This window comes from Vidua macroura, chromosome 5, assembly GCF_024509145.1.
Source record: "Vidua macroura isolate BioBank_ID:100142 chromosome 5, ASM2450914v1, whole genome shotgun sequence".
NCBI classification, from domain to species: Eukaryota; Metazoa; Chordata; class Aves; order Passeriformes; family Viduidae; genus Vidua; species Vidua macroura.
Window position 1 is genome coordinate 67,786,540 of NC_071575.1, and position 20,989 is coordinate 67,807,528.

The 20,989-nt window shown below is 41.3% G+C and overlaps 1 protein-coding gene across 9 annotated transcripts in view; it reads right to left on the bottom strand.

Annotated features, from left to right (window-relative positions):
• Nucleotides 1–20,989, bottom strand: part of CELF2 (CUGBP Elav-like family member 2) — a 543,341-nt gene that overhangs the window by 60,434 nt on the left and 461,918 nt on the right. For all 9 annotated transcript variants that reach the window (XM_053977017.1, XM_053977018.1, XM_053977019.1 and 6 more), the window contains 2 exons: nucleotides 10,179–10,227; nucleotides 1,449–1,583 (listed from right to left, as the gene is read on the bottom strand). In XM_053977017.1, the coding sequence (XP_053832992.1) occupies nucleotides 1,449–1,583; nucleotides 10,179–10,227 (184 nt within the window). The remainder of the gene's footprint in view (nucleotides 1–1,448; nucleotides 1,584–10,178; nucleotides 10,228–20,989) is intronic.

The window sequence follows — 20,989 nt, forward strand, 5'->3', positions numbered from 1 at the left end:
TAGACCTGTGCCCTAATCTTCCTCAAGGCAAAAGCCATGATCGTGAGGCTCTCCTTGCCTGAAGGGACTGCTGCATCCCAGCCCCAAAAATTTGGGGATCACAAAGCATAAATTTAAGTGCACAATTTTCTTGTGGCTCCCTATTTATTGTAAGAGTGGCTTTTCAACAAGTCCTTATTGTTCAGAAGTAATACAGTATGTGCTTTCAAGCAGTGCCATGACATATAGGAACACCTGCACTTCCTTTACTAAAATTTATAGGTGTTTTATAGAAACTGGAAACCCCCATGCACAAATTCTTGCACAAAATTCTGTGGGTCCTAATGCCTACCAGAAACAAGTAGATCCAAAAGTAAAGAAATAAAATCTAAATCTATACCCATATCTATATGCAAAGTGGTGCTATTACCTTTTTCTGTGCCTTTGAAAATGTAATAAAATGCATAAACTGTGTACTTTCTATGTATTTGTTTTTCCAATAGATGTGATGTTTTTCACAGCTCCACAATTAAAATTACTTTATTTCCTGTGCCATTAAATGGCTGTGGCAGGTACAACAGCATAATCCTGCACTGAGAGATGGGACTATTCCTATTTCCTTTTCTACTCAGCAACCTCTGGCACTGATGTTTTGAGAAGGTTCATGCTCTGAGAATAAATTCAGGACCATATACCATGGAGTTAATATGCAGTCTGTGTCATTAATATACATTTATCTTTCTTTTCAATAGATTTTCAGAAGGCTTTTCCCTAAAAGGTACTTTTGCACTCAAAAGGGATCACTGGCTATTGAAATCTGTGCAGCATTTCATTTCAAAGTTCAGGTTGGTCACTTGACCACTCTTGATGGTGATGCTTGACACCTCTGCCCTCGTTTTTGGGTTGTGGTAGAGGTGCAAGATTTAAAAACTCTACAAACATTTGTCCAGGCAAAGCTCTCAGATCCAAGGTAACCTCTTCATTTCTCACTTACAGCAGACCTATGTTTTGCATAGAGTTACAGAAAACACAGGAATGGAGGAGATAGTGCTACAACAAGGGCCAGTTCCCATCACCCTTCATGCCCTCAAGCAGTCATTTACAGTCCTGTCTTTTTATTATTTTTTTTTTTGGCCATGTGCTACAAAGCAGAAATGGGGTCAGGGGAGCAACTTTGATTTTGTGAGAGCAGAAAACTGAGGGTGTTTTCTCAGGGTGCAAAGGAACCTTTCCAGCTGACAAACAGGGTGATAACACAAGTTAATATGTTGGCACTGAGACCTTTCTGACACTGGAAATACAAGGTGATAATTTCAGTCACTGTGAAAAGTTCATGTGGATACCTTCATCACGTGGGACATATTACAGAGTAACCTCTCGCTGCAGACAGTAGCTCTGCCTACCTTGGCTGTGACATAAAGCTCCCAATTAGCACTTAAGGAAAGAGACTTTACAGGCTGCACACTCACCTCGGCTCAGCCCATCTGGTCCCCGAAGGATTCGGCATTCTTCTATCTGGCCGAACGGAGAAAACATCACCCTGATATCATTCTCATTACACTTCTTCGAAACCATTCCTATGAACAATTTTCTGTCTTCCACAGCTAGAAGATAAAAATAATGAATGAGCAAAGGCCATTTCATCTTTTTGCTGTGATCAATGCTTCATTACCACATCAAACCAAGCTCCAGTCATGTGAGTCTGGCTCTGTGACTGAAGACAAGTCCTAAGGCAAACACTTTATACTTACAACCTCCCTTCCCCCCTTCCTCCCCCACCCCAAATATCTCGTTTTTCTCTCTCTCTTCTTTTTCTAGTGGTGCTTGCTGTTTATATAACATATTAATTGGCTGTCTTAGTCACTCTGCATACACCTCTCCTTCATGGCTTCTAAAAGGAAAGTATTCTCCATTAGAGACACTTTTAAAGATACCTTTGCATAGATTCTAATTCAGATAAATTCCCTCATCCCCACCATGTGTGAAAGAAATCATGATGGGGTGAGGGTGAAGAAGGGATTGTGCACATAATGATACAAGCTAATGAAAAATAGTTCTGAGAAATGTTTTGAGAGCAGCTCCTATCTGAGCTTTCAATTTCAGCCAACTTAATGCACAGCACCGGAAAGGCAGATGTGCAATGACTGCTCTGTAAAAAGAATGCATTACCTTTTTCTGCTAGTTTTTTTTAGTGCCACAGCCTTCTGCCCTTCAGGAGGACACAAGACATGTTTCAGGACATCACCTGAACACCCTTTGATGCATAATGATGCTGAGTTTGCAAAAAAAAAAACCCACAAAAAACGTGCTTTACCTGAATTATTGGTAGACTATTTCCTGCCTGCACTGTCACCAACACCAGCACAAGCTGGACTGCTGCAGCAGGATGCACACAGTCCTATTAATCAAACTCAAATTTACAGGTCTAAAGCAGGGGACTCTTGTCAAAAATGAAAGAGGTCATCAGAACTTAATTCACTCTGGAAAAACTTCAAAATGTTAATGCACCCACCCATCTATATTAAACCAAAAATCTAAGTGCTTATTATACAGTACATACACCAGTGCTTTCTTCTTCTCTGGAAATGGCATGTAAATCCAATTCCCTGTTAATGAGCAGACTGTCAGGGTTTGTGGGGAAGCAAAGAGTGCAGGAAAGCTTTACTCCAGAGATCTGCAGTGCACTTACTTATTTCTATTATTGTGCAAATTATTTTTGTAATGAAGTATTTTCATTTCTGGGCTTACAAAAAAAAAAAAAAAAGAATCCTCCCTTGCTCTCTAAGTCTGTCTCCTGTATTAGTACAAGTTTGTCATATAGAAAAAATTGCAGCTGAGGAAGAAGGAACTGTGTCCATTTTTTCTAGGATTTTATTTCTGTTATACTTCAACATTTTCAGTGCATTTAATAATTTCAAGAATAACAAGAAGTTCATGTTTATTGATCACGAGAAGCGTTTGAAGTAATTTTCTCCTTAAATCGCTGACTTTAAAAAGTATTTGTAGCTTTTATATAAGCAAGCACCAAACCCATGCATTTTTCAGAACCCAAAACAGAGACCAGCCCCAGCAATCCCAGCCTCTCACTCTACAAGCTTGCAAGAAAATTGGTGTGAATTTAACACCCAGAGGAAGATGTTTTCTTCAGTAGAGATTCCTCAAGACTGAATATTTTCATTCACACTTTATATTGAGGTTCCACATGCAGGTGAACCCTCCAGAAAGGGTTAAGAAATGATGAATGCATGGGGTGAGCCAGTTATATACAGATCAGGGGCTGAATATGTGTGATTGCAAATAAGACCTGCAAGTTGGGATATTTATATATATATATATGTCTTATTATGAAGATTTACTTCTGATTCATAATATATAGCTGACCTTGATGTCGCTAAATATTATTTTAAGGGTGGGAAAGCTGAATTGCCTTGCTCACAGCTACAAGAGGAGTACAGGCAGCCACTTCTGCTGGTGGAAGGATGCCTGCAACCTGGCTGCAGACAATTCCTATATTGCCTTGAGCAATCTCTTTGAGGAAGTTCCCTGACCAGCCTGTCCCCTCAACAACAGCCACAGACTATGGCCATAGGGCAGGAAAGGCTTTTAGACAAGGGATCCAGCTGGGCTGCCAGGCCTGGATTTCTCCACACCACAGACTGAGGTCAGGTTGGGTGAAGCCTTGGTGCCAAGCACATTTCCAAGCATTGCCTTCTGCTCTGTGTTATGAACCTCGCATTTTGTGTCTCTGGGTCAGCTAGTACCAACCAGTTTAAATTTGATCTTAGCTGGAAATACAGTGTACAGGTCTATCTTAAGGGTGGCTAGGTTCCAGTCTCTTTTAAAAATAGCTGCTGGCTAAGTTGGACAAATGCCTGCCACAGCATCCCAAAAGAAGTCCCTTAGGTCATGCTTCGGTGCCAGGACAAAGCCTCAAACCATGGAGATTCACATGGAGACTCAAAAGAAATGGGATGTGAACAGAAGGCTTTGTTTTAGTTTTCCAAAGAGTAGCAGGCGACAAACTCCCCATAGGCCTCCTTCCGTTTTGGTAGTAAACCTATAAATATGCCATTTAACTAACATGATTTGCAGGTTTGCAGCTTGAGGGTGATTTTATAGTAAATTAAACATCCAGCTCCTGTGTACTGTACATCTTAAAAATGCAGATTTCATGAAGAATGCTCAGAGTACAGAAAACATATTGATATGATGACGTGCTCTGCATTCAGTGCCATTAGTCAGCGCTGATCAGTGTTGAAGCTTAAGAAAATTGCTATTCTTTTTCTGGCTAGAGGCCCAGCATAAAAAACATTCAAAGTGACAATTGTTAAGATCAAAATGACATGTTTTCACTCCATCTGATAGAACATCTGATATTATTAGGCTGAAAGAGTTTTTCCCACACAGAGAAGGGAATACTTTTCCACCTTGATAAGACTGATTTTCAGGAGTTGTTTCTGCATTTTTGGTCAGCCATTTCTTTCTTTCTAAAATGAATTCTTACCAGCCACACAGGCAAGGCTTCAGAATCAGACAACAGAGTGCAAGAAGTGTGGGTCAAATGTTTTTAGAAGTTAGCAAACTTCCCTCTGGATCTGCCAAACCCGTGAATTTTCCTGTGTGTGTTGGATTTCTCCCACGGACTGTAAAATGGGGATTAAACACACATGACCCAGCAAAGCACTGAGGCTGGGACAGGTGCCTCTGCTTAGGGAAAGGTTGGCAGCCCAAATCTGGCCTAACTTCAGTGACCTATAGGTTTGGTCTCAGCTCAACTGGTTGTTGGCAATGCCAAGAGATCAGCTCCTTCAAAGAGTGACAGATCTCACCTCCCACCATGGTGGCATCGCCTTTGTCGTGGGAGTCTCTCCCTCGCTAATGATTACAGAGTAGAGAGTAGATGACAGATTTTTTTACACTGACTGAGTGGATTGATAGAGGCTGTTACCTTCCAGCCAACTCCCAGATCTTAGGCATCATGACATCTAGATGTCCTGAGCTCCAGCTGCAGGGACATCAGGAATGAATGAGCTCTGAGGGGCTGGACAAAACCTGGGAGCTGTGAGTGCTTTGGGCAATGAGAGCAGACAAAGAAAAAGGGGGAAGGATAACAGTGTGCAAGGGCCACCACATGTACACATATCTCAAAAGCATTTCACTGCTGCTTGATAACTATCTCTCCCACCCTTGGGGAAGGTTTCAACAATTCAAAATCCAGAAAAATCAAAACTTTTTTAGCATGTGTTTGATATCATTATTTCTGAATGTTGTTTATGGGCTTAGTTGAACTTTCTGACAATTTTACACCACTCTGGGGAAATGAAGGAGATACAACTGTTTGGAAGCAGCAGGTAGGATGGGATGGGATGGGATCCTCCTTGATGGAGCAGAAGCAGCCAGAAAGTCACAGTAAACAAGGCCTGAAGTTCTATTTATAGGAAGGAAAGTGTGAAATTGCACAGTTTCTTGATTAACACATTATGGGGTTCACCTTTAATCCATCCCAACACATTACAAATGCAGGTTGGCCGTGCTGCCAGGGCAGTTTGAGTGCCACACCCAGTGCTAAGCCTGCTGGATTTGGGGTGGGGTTTGCCAGAATGCAGGAGCACTGCACAAAGAGGTACAGACACCTGTTTTAAAATGAGTAGAGTTGCTCTTGTAACCCTGTCAAGGCAAGCACTGCCATCACTAGCACGTGTGCCTGGGCATCGTGTTTGAACCCAGAACTCTGCCCTAGCCATCAAAGGTTATCTGAGATGAAATCTGTCTCTGCTGGGAGGGGAACTTTCAAACTGAGCCTCCTGTCTTCTGACAGCACTACACCCAGCTTGCAGAATAACATCCTGAAGCATCTAATTTTTCAGCTTTACTCAATTTGCTTCAGTAATGAGCATTTCTTGCAGGCTGTATTAGATTGCTTGTGCTAACCCAGGAGGATAAAGGAGTAGAGATTATTTTCTGAATGCTACAAAAGAATTAAACCCTGTAATAATTGTGAGAAATCTCCCTGACAATTCAATATAACTTTTTTTTTCACTCTTCTAAATCCCCAAAATTGTGAAAGATCAAAATTATAACCCTTTATTGTACATTTCTGAGGAATGATCTTTAGATAAAGAGTGAATTTTCTCCCCAGAAGATGCCTTCTCTTTTGAGCAATTAGATAAGTAGTTAATTATGTATAAATGGTGTGGAGGATTGTTTTTTTGGGTTTTTTTTTTGTTTGGTTTTGGTTTTTTACTCCCATATAGAGTGGAAAAGGTGAAATCAGTCTTTTTATCCCTAGCTGCAAGCCTGTGAAAACCCCTTGCATACAATCTGTCAAAGTCACACCTGAATACAGAGCTGCCTGCATTAATTATCAACTTTTCTATGTGTTAGTGCTAACATATGGCATCTAATTACTACCTCCAATTCAGCAAAGTTGCGCCACTTAGAATTTAAAAATTATTTTTTAAATTTTCCATTAATGAAATCAATAAAAATAAATTACAAGATTACTCAGCTACCCTCCTCCCTACTTTATTTTTTAAAATAGAGAATTCTGTCATTTTCCCTGAAGCAGTGATGCTTTGATCCATTTAAAACCATACTGTCTGTAGGATATGTGCCTGAAAGTATTGACTGTGTTCAAATCCAGATCCAAGACATTTACGCATGTGCACATTGTAGGATGTTAATGGCCACAGACAACTTAGAGTCAACCAGGTGTTTGTAAGTTTTTTCAGCATTAGATTGGAGGAACCCCCTTTGTCTCAAAAAGGGAAAATGTCCTTAAAAGGATAAATACTGTGAATGATAAATCTAGTAATGGTGGAGCTTTCAAAATTGAAAACATGCTTTTTTGGCAGAAAATCCTTAACCAAAACTTTCTAGACAGGTTAAAACAACCTGCATGAAGGTGATCGGACCAGGACACACTACAAAATTCATCATCTGCAAATCTTCAAGAGATGTTATGTTTTTCAACAGTAAGAAGCTTTTCAGAATCCCCCTGGGTAGTCAAATTAATTAAATCTGAAGGCAAGTCTTGCCCCATCAACTCTAGGTGCTAAAAGCTTGGTGGAAGAGACCAAGATTTGTTTCATCTGCATGAGCAGAGAAATGACTTAGACACATTGTAGGCAGGGAATGAACCATGGAACAGGTTGCTCAGAGGAGCTGTGGATGTGCCAGCCCTGGAAGTATTCACAGCCAGGTTGGAGGGGGCTCTGAGCAACCTGGTTCAGGTGTGCTGGAGGTGTCCCTTCCATACCCATCTTCCAGTTTCCATGAGGTGAGCTTGGCCTCTGGTATCAAGGGACAGATTCCTCAGGTGATGCAGACATCTAAGGGCAGGAACAGTGATGCAAAAGAAGGAGCATTTAATCCCAGGAGTCTCTGGCTTGGATGCTCATTCAAAGCTTTTCCACAAGAGACTCAATATGGGGAGGGGGCATTTAATCACAGAGCAAATACTGTTCTTTGAAAACTTCTGTAAATTGAATGAGAGGACCTGTCCTTCCTCCCTGTGGAACTTGAATAGGTCTATTAATCCTTCTCAAACATGTACAAGATCAGAAGAATTGTAGAGTGCTCAACTTGTCCTACACATATTTCCATAAGAAAATTGCTTTAGCCTCTTTGCAAACTGAGAAACACGACTTTACCCATAATATCCATTGGGATCCTCCCATGACTCAGAAATCAAAGAGACTCGAGTATTCCTCAAAAGCTCAACTACCATGGATCATGAAAACCAAGATGCCTTGGCATGTCTTTTTTCTTTTCCCCTTTGAACGTATCAATCTGGTTGAAGAGGTACAGTTTACAATTTGCTGTTGGCATTGATAATATACCTCCTCAGATGGATGGCCTGGAGCATATGGGAAACATGTGCCAAACAAACCTCCACATCCCCCACGCTGTTGTTTTTTCTCTTTCTTGATCTCCAAGCTGCTGGCAAACTGTCACACACTCCATGAACCCCATGCCTATGCCCTGCCTTTCTGAGGAGCTGTACCATTATTACCATCATCGTGGTATTAGTTTGCTTTCTGTTTCTCCAGCTGATTAAAAAAAAAAAATAGTTCACCATCCCTTGAACATGCCTATCAGAAGTTCCCACACTTTTCAGGAACCTAAATTTAAAAAGGTGTTTAATTTGACAGTTGGAACCCCTGAACTGACAATTTGTTTTTTCCCAAAAAAATACAAAGAAAGGCAAGAAAAAAAAAAGGTGAAAAAACGCAATCCCTTGTGATTTTTATGCTTGGAATAGATGCCAGAAAATAAGAGAGTATTCCCACAGTGCAGACAGGAGTTTCATGCAGATAACCCTAGACTAATAGCAGCAGCCAGGAGCCAACCTACCCTGCTTTCCAAGCAGGCACTACTTGCAGAGAAGGACAGAATTTGCACAATTCCCCACAGTGTTTTTCCAATATGTTCAATCTCCTTTAGAAAGAAACACTTCAGGCAATGAACAAGTAACTCACTGGGAGTCAATTTTGGCCCATTGCCTCTTATTTTTCTAATTTGCCAAGGCAATTGAGGTGAAATTTGTCTTTGAAAGAAGAACCCATAGAGGCCATACTTAGTTCAGAAAGTTCAGGCCAGTATTCCTGTGCCTAAGGGATAATTGTGCCCACTGCTAGCAGTAAATACTAGGGTCTGGAGTCTGGATTCTAACAGCAACGTTCTCCTTGACCCCAGTGGGGCCTGAAAAGTTCAGTTCTCCTGCCCATCCAGGTGCCTTAGCCTCTATTCTGAGCACTCAAAGACAGCAAGAAATCACTGCAAAAAAATCTTTGGGAAAATGTTCTTCACCCAGAGGGTGGCTGGGCACTGGAAGAGGCTCCCCAGAGCACAGACTGACAGAGCTCAAGGAGCATTTCGACAATGCTCTTAAGCACATGGTGGGATTTTTGGGATTGTCCTGTTCAGGGCCAGGAATTAGACTTTGAGAATCCTCATGATTGGATATCTATTCTTTCCAACTCAGAATATTCAATGATTCTATGAGTCCAACCTGAGAGAGAGAACACCCCCTCCCATACAAATGGGTGACAGCTAATATTTCCTGCGCTCATGGCCACTTTTGTTTGGAAAGTTGTCATAATGGGAAACCTAGCATAATGTGAAGTTTTAATTTCCTTCCAAACTTCATAATCCTTGGAGAAGCCTGAAAAAGGGATGCACTACAATTAGCAAAAAAAGAAGCCTTAAAAAAGCCTTGCGGAGAGATTTAGAGCCCAATCATAATTTACATTTGCAGGTATGTAGATCTCTAAGTGCACGGCTTCTGCCCTGATTACTAATTAATGAGGTGCAAAGATGCCTGTTGGAGGAACCAGCTCTGATTATGTGGGCCTTAAGGGAAAATGAAGCTCTTGCAATCTAAGAAGGCAGATGATATCTTTAACATATATTTTAGAAAATTACAGGAACAAATCAAGGGGCAAAATATACACGTATATATTTTTAAAGAATCACACACTGCCAAGTTGCACTACCATTCGATTATCTTATTTCCTTGAATATATAAACCTGGCATGTTTAATAGATTTAGCTTGCCATCTATTTTGCATGTCATATACATCCACTTAGGCAGTACCCTAGTATTCCAAATGGATATTACTGTCTTTATAGCATTCATTTTTCAATCGTTTTGAGGAATAAGTATACAGAGAGCTCCAAAGTGGGCTTCCCAGCTCATAATGAAGCATATGATTAAAATCTAAATTTGGCTCAGATTCAGAATGGCATCATTCTGTAAAAAGGTACTTTTGGCAAATGTTTAAGGCTGATCATGTACTTACATAATTTGTTAACAAAGGTATGCCTTTTTGTTTCTTTTATTTTAAATTTTCAGCATCAACATTTTATCTCCATCTTATCAATCTCAGGTGCTCCCACATTACCTCACTGGAGAGAACCCAAGGGAAGGGACGGATGCAGTGAGGTAGGTCATGACATACAGCAGATACAAGGAAGACCCTTTTTTGAGGACATTTCCTTCCTTCTCTAAAGCAGAAGATAAAAGGGAGTTCAGAGTTCAGAGTTCAGAACAGCTCAACACCTTCCTGGCGTGTCAGGTGTAGGGACACTGCCTATTATTTTCACCACAAAAGGCGTAAAGCAAAAACTCTCACAATGTTGTGCTTACTTCAGTTTAGAGAAAGATACAATTAAGTAAAAATAAATTGAACACATACCATTTGACTTTTCACTATCTGCAGGTTTCATCTGAATAGGATGATGCATCTAAAAACAAAAATGAAAGAGAGTAAGGCAGGTTGGATAGTCATAAAAAATCAAGAGCGATGTTTTTAATGAAGGGCTAAAAAGAGACACGATTTAATATTAAACATGTTGAAATTATATAAATTCAGAATACCACTGTGTATTATAGGCTTATAAGAAAAAATAAAATGGTGAAGGAGTATTTTATAATGAGGAAGTTTAAAAAAAATAAAATATCATTGGGCCCATAGGACTCATATAAATCTTTAATTTGCTGTATCTAGTTTCAGAAGACCTCTAAAGTTACAGCTCTCATTAGTTTATGGCATGCTTGGTTTCTGTTTTACCAACTTTTTTTTTTCCTTGAGCACAACCACTGCCAAAACCAAGATGTAATTTTCAAGTAATTTAAGAACTAGCAAGCATTTCAAATATACTCAGAGGAGTTGAGTTTGACAAATGAACTTTACTTGTAATTAAAAAACTCTGCTGATTCTTTTAGGATTGAAGAAGAAGAGATCTTGATTCCTAAAACAGCCTCCTATAATTGTTTAGTATCTCATATTTTTGTTTTAGAATCCATTACACATTCATTCATAAAGCTTCCACCACAACACATAACAATTCTGCCTTCCATAAAAATTCCAAATCCTTTTTCCTGTTCAACCTCTTCCTCCACTCATGTCCCTCTTACTGCAAAGGAAACCAACCCCTGTCTGCAGCGTTCTGTGCTGAACATCCCACCTTGGCACACTCAGGCTAGTGTGTCCTCAGTTTTTTTCTGCTAAATGATACTGCTCCCACACTGAATTGTTGATAGCTCCAATAAAATTTCTACAAATGGTGTTTTTGTTCTTTCAGGAATAATAACACCACAGCAGTTGAGCTCCCTCACAATCAGAGTTTTCCGCAGGAAATTGGTGATAGCCAGCCCTGTGGCCACTGTGGTGTGTTCAGGGAAATTTTATTACAGTTTCTCAAAAGCCTCCAGAACTGACCTCACATTGAGATTCGATGTGGGAGATGTTTAAGCTTGCAAAAAAACCCCCATTTTAATTTTCTTTCTTGGGCTCTGCATAGTTACTGGGATTTGACTGTACGAACCTTCTGGCAGCAGCAGGGCCACTGCCTTTTCTCTCCTCAGCAATTCCTTACCAATTCACGTGAACAGGTGAAGAAATGTATGCTTTTTCTACTTTTGTATCATTTTTCAGTGCAGCGCAGCTGCGTATTGCCTGAAAATGTCAGCAGCAATTCCATTTTTTTAATAAAAGATTGTTATGACAAACTCTGGGAAACAAAAACAGCTGAGCAGGAGAGAACATCCATGCCCCCATATCAAATATGCTTTCAAAGCTGCACAGAAACCCACATCTGCATTGCTTTTGGTGAAGTAACTTAACCACCAGGGAAAAAGTTGCTGGATTCTTCAGAAAATATTGCTGTGATTGTTTCCGTTAGATTTACTCAAAGTCCAGAATGCTCCCTGGCCTTGCAAATCAATGTATTCCCTGTGCTGCTTGCACAAGTCCCCAGTGTGTCCTAGGGAAAGGCAAAGCCACAAGGTAGATGCAGTTGTAGGGATGCATACATTTTCTTCAGTTTTAACAATTCTGCTCTCTTTGAATCATTTGTTTCCTAAATGGACTTTAATAGCCCAGCACTTGCCTGCTACCACTCTTATTAGATCAGTTTTAAAGAAAAAAGGGAACTTCTATTGTTCTCTGTCTTCTTAAGTACTTAGGATTTTTCCTGACATCAACAATACACTGGGCACTGCAGGAGACTTAAAATTTGTGGGAATGTGAGGCAGCATGTCCACTCAGTAAGCAAAAACAGAAATAAGAAAAAAGGTGTACAAGGCCACTGCAGGTTACTGATGTCTCTGAGGAGCAATGGAGTGGTGAGACAACAGAGGAAAGAAAGGCAAGTATTGAAAACTCAGGAATATGCAGGATAAAAGAGAAAAACCCATCCCAGTTTCAGGCCTTTTGTAGACAGAGAATCAATCTATTGCTCTTTACAGATGCGTTTATGTGCCCCTAAGAGGAGATATTTTGAATACAGGCTATCTTAACAACGTTAAAAACCTCTCACTTTTCAAACTGCCCAAACCAGAGAAGCCAACTTTAGACCAAATTCAGGTGAAGAAGTTATTTTTGCAGCCCATGGTCACAACACAAAGATCAGTGTTACCTGACAAGCACATTTACAAAGTCATCCTCTGCAGTCACACATCATTACTCCAAGTTCATTAACTCAGTAATCTGGTACTTTCACAAACCAAGAGGCAAGATTTAACCCGATGCTTCAAATAGGTTTTGACTTGATTTCAAAAGTTCCTGCTAAAAACTCATGGTCCAAATTCTCTTCACACCATCAAGCTGAATTTGGGAGTGATGCCATTGTGCTTTATATTGGTGAAAAACTAATAAAAGATCCAGCTCAGGCCTGGAGAATTTAAACTGCAGAACACCCCCAGAAAAATGGGTGTGATAGACAGACCCGGCTTCAGTAAAGAGGAAAGAGGAAAAATACCTTACTGATAGTTTCCTAACATGAGAGGGCTCATGTTGAAGCTTGTTTAACCCTGACCATCACCAATTGATACATTAACAACCTTTAACACTAGATTCAATAAAACATGCCATTTATAACCTGAAATGGGTTTTACAGAGTCACTGGTTCGCATCTCATTATTAAACTCATTGCTGACCTCTAGAGACAACTGCCGTGACAATACATATTATAAGCTCTCTACCCATAAAATATTTAAAGGTAGGTGTAAAAAAGAAAAGAAAAGAATGACTCTCAAAGAAGTGTGTAGTGAATAAGAAAATTAAAGGGGCAGAGACAAAAGTTAAATAGGTACTATCCTTTCGTTCTACAATGAGCAGAAGACAAAATAATCTGTATGTTTTATATATTTCTTGTATAACTGCAGGCTATAAAATAATAAAATAGCTATGCTTTCCTAGGCCCTCCAAAAGATTACAGATGATATAAAACTGTTTCAAATTAGATGCTACTCACTAGAATCATGTCATCTACCGAAATGAAGGATTTCCCGTCTTATCGGAAAGCTGTTATTGTAACTATTCATCACTTATGGATCCCAAGGTAAGTGATTTCTCAGTATGTCATGTTGTCACACAGAACAACAGGAAACATTTTCTTCTTTTCTTGGAGAAAGCTTTGCTTATGAAAATACAGTATTTATGAATGCACACTTACAATTAATAAAGAGGCAAGAACAAGAAAAATAACCTCAGCAAGTAATTTATTACCTTGAACATCATTCTGTGCTCAGCACACACAGTAAAAGAGAACAACACAGCTCTCAGGCAAGTTCTTTCTGAGCATGGGCAGCCGCCCCTGGCAAGCACTGTGCATGGGGATATCAAACCCAGGCTGGAGTATGGGCTGTGAGGAGCAACCTCTCCTCATCAATATTACAGAGTTCTACTGAACACACTTGTGCAGCAAGCAGGGCATCACCTGCCTTTGCTATAGGTGCTCTCTGTCCATCAGTCTCAAAACACACCATGCCACTGTTTTACAGCTGAGAGCAGGCAAATGCCTGTTGCCCAAGGTTGCCAATGCCTTGTGGCAGTGCTGGCAGCAAAGTGGGGGCTTCACTGCTGCTTGTGCTGTCACAGAGGCCACCCAAAGCCTGGGGCCAGGAATATCACTACCTCTCCTTGGGCGTATCCCAAGCAGGGGTGCTGAGGCAGTCCATAGGAATCAAAAAGGCAAAGAAACAGTTGTCAAACATGCAACCCTGAAAATCCCCCTGAAATTAATGAGGATCTGGCTGCTGGCTATGTCCAGGGCAGCAGCAGGAGTGCCAAGGCCTAGAATTACAATGAATAGTCACATCTTTCCCCCCCACCCCCTTTTTCCTGAGTACATCTCGCTGTACGTAAACATAACGTCATTAGAGAAAAAAACACAGCAAAGCAACCCAATGCATCTCAAAGGCATGCCACCTCTCCAGCTTTAGAGCCTCAAAGTCATCTTTTCAACAAAAATAGCAGTACCTATTTACATTCTTGTCAAAGCCATGTGACATCTGCATGGGAGAAAACAAGCCGGCTAAGAGTCTATTTCTGGCAAAAATATTGCAAGGAAATTAGATTAACCTGGGTGGAATTCTATCTGGGAATTTGGAGTCTGTCGTGGTGATTAAGTCATCATTTCTGTCAGATTACTCTAATCGGCTGTCAAATACGATTCCACAACCCCATCTGTAACTTGGCATCCTCGTTATTCTGTCGATGTTACCTTCTGTATACAAAACAAACACCAAACAAGGAGGTGTGTGCAGTCTAGCATTTAGCAGAGTCATTAGCTGTGATTATTATTGTGTGGTTGCACATTGCACAAGGCGATCAGCTCATGGTTTGTTTTGTTTAGTCAGGGGATGCTTCAAATCAGGTGCAACCTTAAGCCTGAGGTGTCAGGGGTGAATGGGTAAGAACTGTCCCCAGACATGGACGAGCATGGGATTGGCACGCTCCAAGTCACCACTGCATCAACAGCAACTGCTTAAATCACATTTCAGAGTTGTCAATATATTTGCTGGAAAGGCTTTTGGACACCTGCTTTCCATCAATTTTCTGAAGAGAAATGGGCATTCAGATATTCTGGGTAGGCTAAAGACTTCCTGTGAGCAGCAATTTCTGCGAGTGAAACAAGGTTTGTAGGAGGAGGCAGTTGGCACTCGAAATAGTCTGTATTGGCTGCTTTAAGATGTTACACATGAGTATGATAGTCTTACACATGTTTTTGGTGATTAAAAGCAGGAGATGCCTTTCAGTGAATGTGAAGGAGCTGATGGGCTCATTTTGCTGCAGCTGTGTTGAGTCTGTGAAATTTGGATACCCTCAGCATCTCTGAAACTTTGGCCACCTAGACTGAAATTTTTTTTTTTTTTGATGGTCCATTGCAAAAGCACCTTCATACATTATTACTGCATCTGTTAGCAGCTTTTTTGGTCCGTTCCTGCCACTGTGGATGCACATGCCTTGCTCCTGTAATTTCTTGTGCCTTGAGGAAGGAAAACCTCTTGGCAAGAAAGGACTCTGAATGCACATCAGACCTGCCCACACTTCACCCAGCTCAGCATGGCAGTCAAAGACCACCTCCTGAAGATCCTTTAAAGTTAAGCAGAATGTGACTTTTCACCATCAGAGTTGAGGGATTGCATGTAGAGAATGTTATCCATGACTCCTCACTCTTTACCACTCCTGTCATCACCTTTCTATAGTTCTTTAAAGCCACCAGCAGACTTCTAAAGCTCTTAGCCCTTTTCACACCTGTCCCCTTCCTCCCTTCCCTGTCATCTGCCCTGACTAGAAGTTTCTAGGCATGACCCAACTCAGTTTGTCCCTTACCTGTCACCCTCACAGACCACATCACAGAGAAACACCACACAAAATGGAGCTAAACCTCCCCCAGGCAAAGGGTAAATTTGAAGAACTTGGGTTACTTGGGTAACAACCAAACTAAACAAAAAGCAATAGGATTAAATGATGACAGCTTGCATGTATCTTGTCATTTCTAGCACTTTGGGACTCGCTTCTTGCTTGCATTAATCACTGTTGAAGCCAAAGGAGACTTTCGCATTTTCTACATCTCAGAACTCTAAAATGTCAAGAGAGAATGTGGGAGAGAGAAAAGACATTAGACCTTAATTAAAGCCTAATTTTCTTTTTGGGTGAAGAACTGTAAATTCTGAGACTTTTGGAATCAACAGGAAAACCGAAGAGGAAGGAAATATTAAAAGGAGCAGCAGAGACAGGCTAACGGCTCGGAAGAAAAGCATCTAAAGAGGGACCGGCATGGAAACCAATGGGGAAAAAATTATGTTCTTTGCCTAACTCTGGTCTGGAAATTAATTCAAAGTTTTGTCCAAGCTCCTGATCCAATTAGTGAGTGCAGTTTAATTAGACCAGTAGTCCAACGAAAAAACAAGACCAACCAGGTTTCTGAGAACCTCTACTGTGTCTAGAAGTCAGGAGGGAATGTATTGACCTACCAGAAGATTGGGGGAAGAAGAGAAAATACTCCATAAGCACCAGAGAATTAAATGATTTTCAGTGTCTTTAGAGACCATTGTTTATCTGGACTATTACGTGCAGATACCTCTTTACCCCCTGCCCCACCCCTCATTTCAGCTTTTGGCTCCCCAGTTTTTCCATAGGATCTTTCAGAGGAGCTCTTGAACACTCATTTCTCACATCATTTCATTGCCAGCTGTTTTTGCTTTTTTAAACCCTTGTGACTCACAAGTAATATGAGTTTCCCAGAAGTGAAGGAGGTGTATTTTCCTATCGAAAAGAACTGCTTAGAATGACTCCTCTAGGGTCAAACTAACTTGAATTACGCAGTCAATATCTGGCTAGTGCTTTGGGAACTTCTCTGGGAACTGGGGATAATCTCCAAGGTCAAATAAATACTAGTGAATAAAAGAGGCAAAGGACTGCTCTCTGGATCTTAAAATACGTGGTGTGGCACAGCTTGCATTTACACAGCTCTACTCCTCCTTCCACTCGAAACAGGATATCCTTGTCCATACTGTCCAGTGGGAACAGTGTGTAGCCCATGTTATTCCCCTAAATATGCCCACACACCAGGCAGGAAAGTGCTAACCAGCACCATGCTCCTGCTGGTTTCACCAGCACAGGCAGAGCTTTGGATTCCCAGTATTGGTTGAAGTCATTCACCTTTTCTTATTCATGGATAAAATGTGCATTTATCACTTAGACTCTCACAAATAAATGTAAAGCAGTTGCTGTAACTGCCTGAGCGATGGCATAGCTAGAAAATTGTTTGCTGTCATCCTTTCATAAATCCCAATTTAAGGGATTTAAGCTGTGTTAGGCATTCATACAATTTTAGTAGCATAAGAATGTGATCTGTTACTTGGCCTCCTAGATTACTATCAGACATATATACATGCTTTTTTTGGAGAGAGAGAGAGGGAGAGGGAGGGAAGAAAGGAGGAAGAGAGAGAAGCAAGAGAAAATTAATATTGCTGGTGGGTGCCAAATATGGTTCATGCGGTAATGCATAACATCATTATTTTCTATTTAGAGCACAGAAACAAGCATATAGCTTGCTTAAAACAAGATGTTTTACCGGAGAACACTAAAACCACTGAAATTCAATGGCTTTTGGAAGCTTTCCAACTCAGTTATTTGCAATCCACTACACTCTGTGGTTTCAATTCAAGTTAAATTAAACATTAGTTAGGGGACTAAAAACAATGCTGCGCTTTAAAATAATAACAAAATATAAATATTATTATTATTATCAATAATTCTTCATCTAGTGATCCCTTCTACAGTCACCCCCACATCCTGCTGTTTCTCCCATACATTTACTAATTAGGCTGTAGCACTCAATCTCCTTTAAATGTTGTACCCTTATATAGAAAATTAAAAAGTTGGATATCTTAGAAGTGACCACTTCCTAGTGTACAAATAGCTACTGTTGCTCTTTTAGCAGTTCTCCATATTTAATTCCTTAATTTCTTACCTCCCACACTAATGGCAACAACTCCAGGGCACAGGCGAGCCAAATGAAGTGGAGATAAAGAAGGGGAGTGTCATGGTTTGATACTGGTACAATGCTAGCGCTTCTATGAAAATACACATTCTCAAATAAATGCTGTGAGATGTTATCAGGAACAGAGTAGAGCAGGCTTAAGCTTAATAACAAAGGAAAAAAACTTTATTAAACTACTACTACAGAAGACACACACACTAAATTTAGGATGAAGACCCTCTAAAACACCTCTCTTCAGTTTCTAAAACAACTACAACTACTATGAAACATCACCCGGGATTCCTGATCAAATTACTACTCTTCAGATAATCAATATTCAGTCTATCAAGGGAGAGAGAAGTCTCTCTTGCGCTATAGACCCCCCCCCCCCCCCCCAGGAAACACAGTTGCCACTTCCTGTGTTTCCATGTCACACATGGCAACCGCCTGGAGAAAATTTGCTAGTGTGATACTCTCTTTTCTATGTCACAGTGCTCTCACTACTGTGCATGGACAGACTGCTCATAGGGTTTCTTTTTAAGGATGCTTTGTAAAGGACTAAAGAAAAACAACAGTTCAGTTTCTCATTTTGGGACTACAGTCCCCCCCATTTCCCCCTGGGGCCGAGGGTCCAACAGCTTCTCTTTTTTGGGATAACAGTCCCCCCTGTTTTCTTCCTCCCCTGGGGCCGAGGGTCTAAGAACAGAGGGTCTTCTTTTCTTCTTTTCTGAAGACAGAGGGCATCACCACATCCTCCTCAACTTTTCTCTGTTCACTCCACTCCTGTCACTCTCAGCTGCTGAAGCAGGTCTCTTGGCTCACCATTGCATCCCCTTAAAATGCAGTCTCTATTACAGGAGAATTTGGTTCAGTCTATGGCTAACAAGAAAAGTCCAGCCAAAAGCTACTCCATCATCTCCTCTCACCTAAAAATTTCTTCTTCTAACATCTCAGGTCCTGGACTGTCTCTCTTCCACTACAAATCGAGGAGGAGTAATATTTTACAAAGCCTTCATTTCCCAGGAAAGGGTTAAAAGTTCAGACTCCCTGGACATCTCTGCCCAGAACTCCCAACTCCCACACTGGGCATCTTCCCCCCCCACCTTCTCCTTCTCCTCTGCCAGCAAATCTCCAGGTGCCGTCAGGCTCTCTGTCTCTTTCTCTCTGAGGGGGGGGACAAAGGCATCTCCGCTTCTCTCCACCCTTCCGTCCGCAGGAGCTGGCTCGGTTCCAGAACTCCAGCCCCCTCAGCCTACCTAGACAAAGCCGCATGGCTTCCCCTCCCCCGCCCAGCCTGAGGCTGAGGCCGGGTGGGGGAGGTCTGCACTCTCTGACGACCAGAACCAAAAAGAGAGTTCTCCTAAGAGTTCTTGCTTTTAACCACCTGTGTTCTCAGAGGCGTGTCCATACTTTCAGTAGTCACTCCAAGTGCCAATATCCAAACATGACCACTAATTAGTTTGACCCAACTTCCTGAAAAAAAAACACTTCCATGTCAAACAACAACAGGGAGGTATGGCCAAAAATTGTCTCTTCAAAATCACATGGAAAGCAAAGTTATTAACGATCTTTTCTTCAAACAAATGAGCCTTTACAGAACCTATTCAATCCTAAAAATAGACATTAAGTGGGATTCTATAACTTGTTGGGAATAATGCCTTGGGGATATTTTGCATCATCCATGCTTAAAAAGCAAACCCATTAGACATCTGAGCAAAACACCAGATATTATTTTAACAGTAAGAGTTATCCATCTCATTGGCAGCAGCAATCACTTCTGTTGACATTTTGCCAATTGAAGTTTGTGTGTCAATGGGGTGGGGCAGGGAGATAACTGAAGTCTCCCTGTGACATTAATTGACTGGGTTTTACCACCCACTCAAGGTGATTGCAAGGGGCAAAACCCGCTGCCCAGGTTTGTGGGAGGAAAATGGAGCGTGGCGAGGTGGCGGCTTGCCCAGCGCCACGCAGGGAATCTCAGCATGGCTTGGAATGAGGATCCAGGGGGAGGGAGCTGAGCTGTCCGCACTGCACCAAAGCCCAAGCTCCTCACGCTCTAATTGATTCCTCTCCCAACACCCCTGCGAGGTACTCACTGCTGCTATCTCTTTGCAGCAGAAAGGAAGAAGGTGGGAAAAAGGCAGAGAGGCTCCACGTGATGCACCTGGAGTCATTCCACAATTGAAGCCAAGTCTGTCAAGCCAAAATCTTGTCATTTTATCATCAGGTGTAGGTAAGACATTATTTAGCAGGTGTACTCCACACAAGCAGGGTTTTAAAATATTTTTTACAATATTACTCCCTAGCCACCCTATTTGAGAGGTGACATAAGAACCTGAAGCAGTGATCCAGGGCTGCTGGGGGAACCAAATGCCAGCCAAGATGTTGTGGCTTTGGGATGTCAGCTAATAAATAATGCAGCCCTGTTGTGCATTGGGTGGATTTGGCCAGCATGACCTAAGATGCCAAGACTCAATTCCCGGCATGACACAAGCCTTCCAGTCAGTGTCCCACTGGACATGACTCAAGTGTTCTGAAGATGTACTTTCTTCCATCTCCCCAGTTGGGCGTTTGTTTCCAGAAGTCAACAGGAGATCAAGACTTTAAAGGGAGTACTTTCCCTTCAAATCTAAGAACACTTCCTCCTCCCATATTAGTATTTGGAAAACAGAGCCAAAGCAAAGTCTAAACATGCTACCTATTAAGTCATCTTCTATGTAAAGTCTTCCCATGGCAATGACAGAGGTCCCTAAACCATCTTAAAAGGGGAAGGCAGCAAAGCAGAGGCGTTCTTTCTTGAGTGGTCTGCAAAGGCAGATTTCACTTTTCTCCCAGATTCCCCACTTAGGGAGCACTGACTCCTGAGAGCATATTCAGGGAATTTTGCCCTTCTCAGAATCTGTGAAAGCTAGAGAAGAAGTTCCCATTTTAAAAAAGACCTTTCCTGCTGCCAAATGAAAATATTCAAGTAGCTCAGTCTGTGGTCACCATTTTAGGGTGCTAATGCTCAAGCCTGGTCCACAGGAAACCCCTCCCTTTCTACATAAATCCCTCTGATTCCACATCAACTTCTAGGATAATTTTTAGAAATTTGTTAAGAAAACAAAGCAATTCTCTACCCTGTGCTTCTTCTTCCCTAAAAACCCAGTCCCAACCTAAAATAAAAAACTTTTCTTTCAGGCTACAAATGACTGCAAAGAAATTTAGTTTTAATCATAGGTTTTTAAAAACA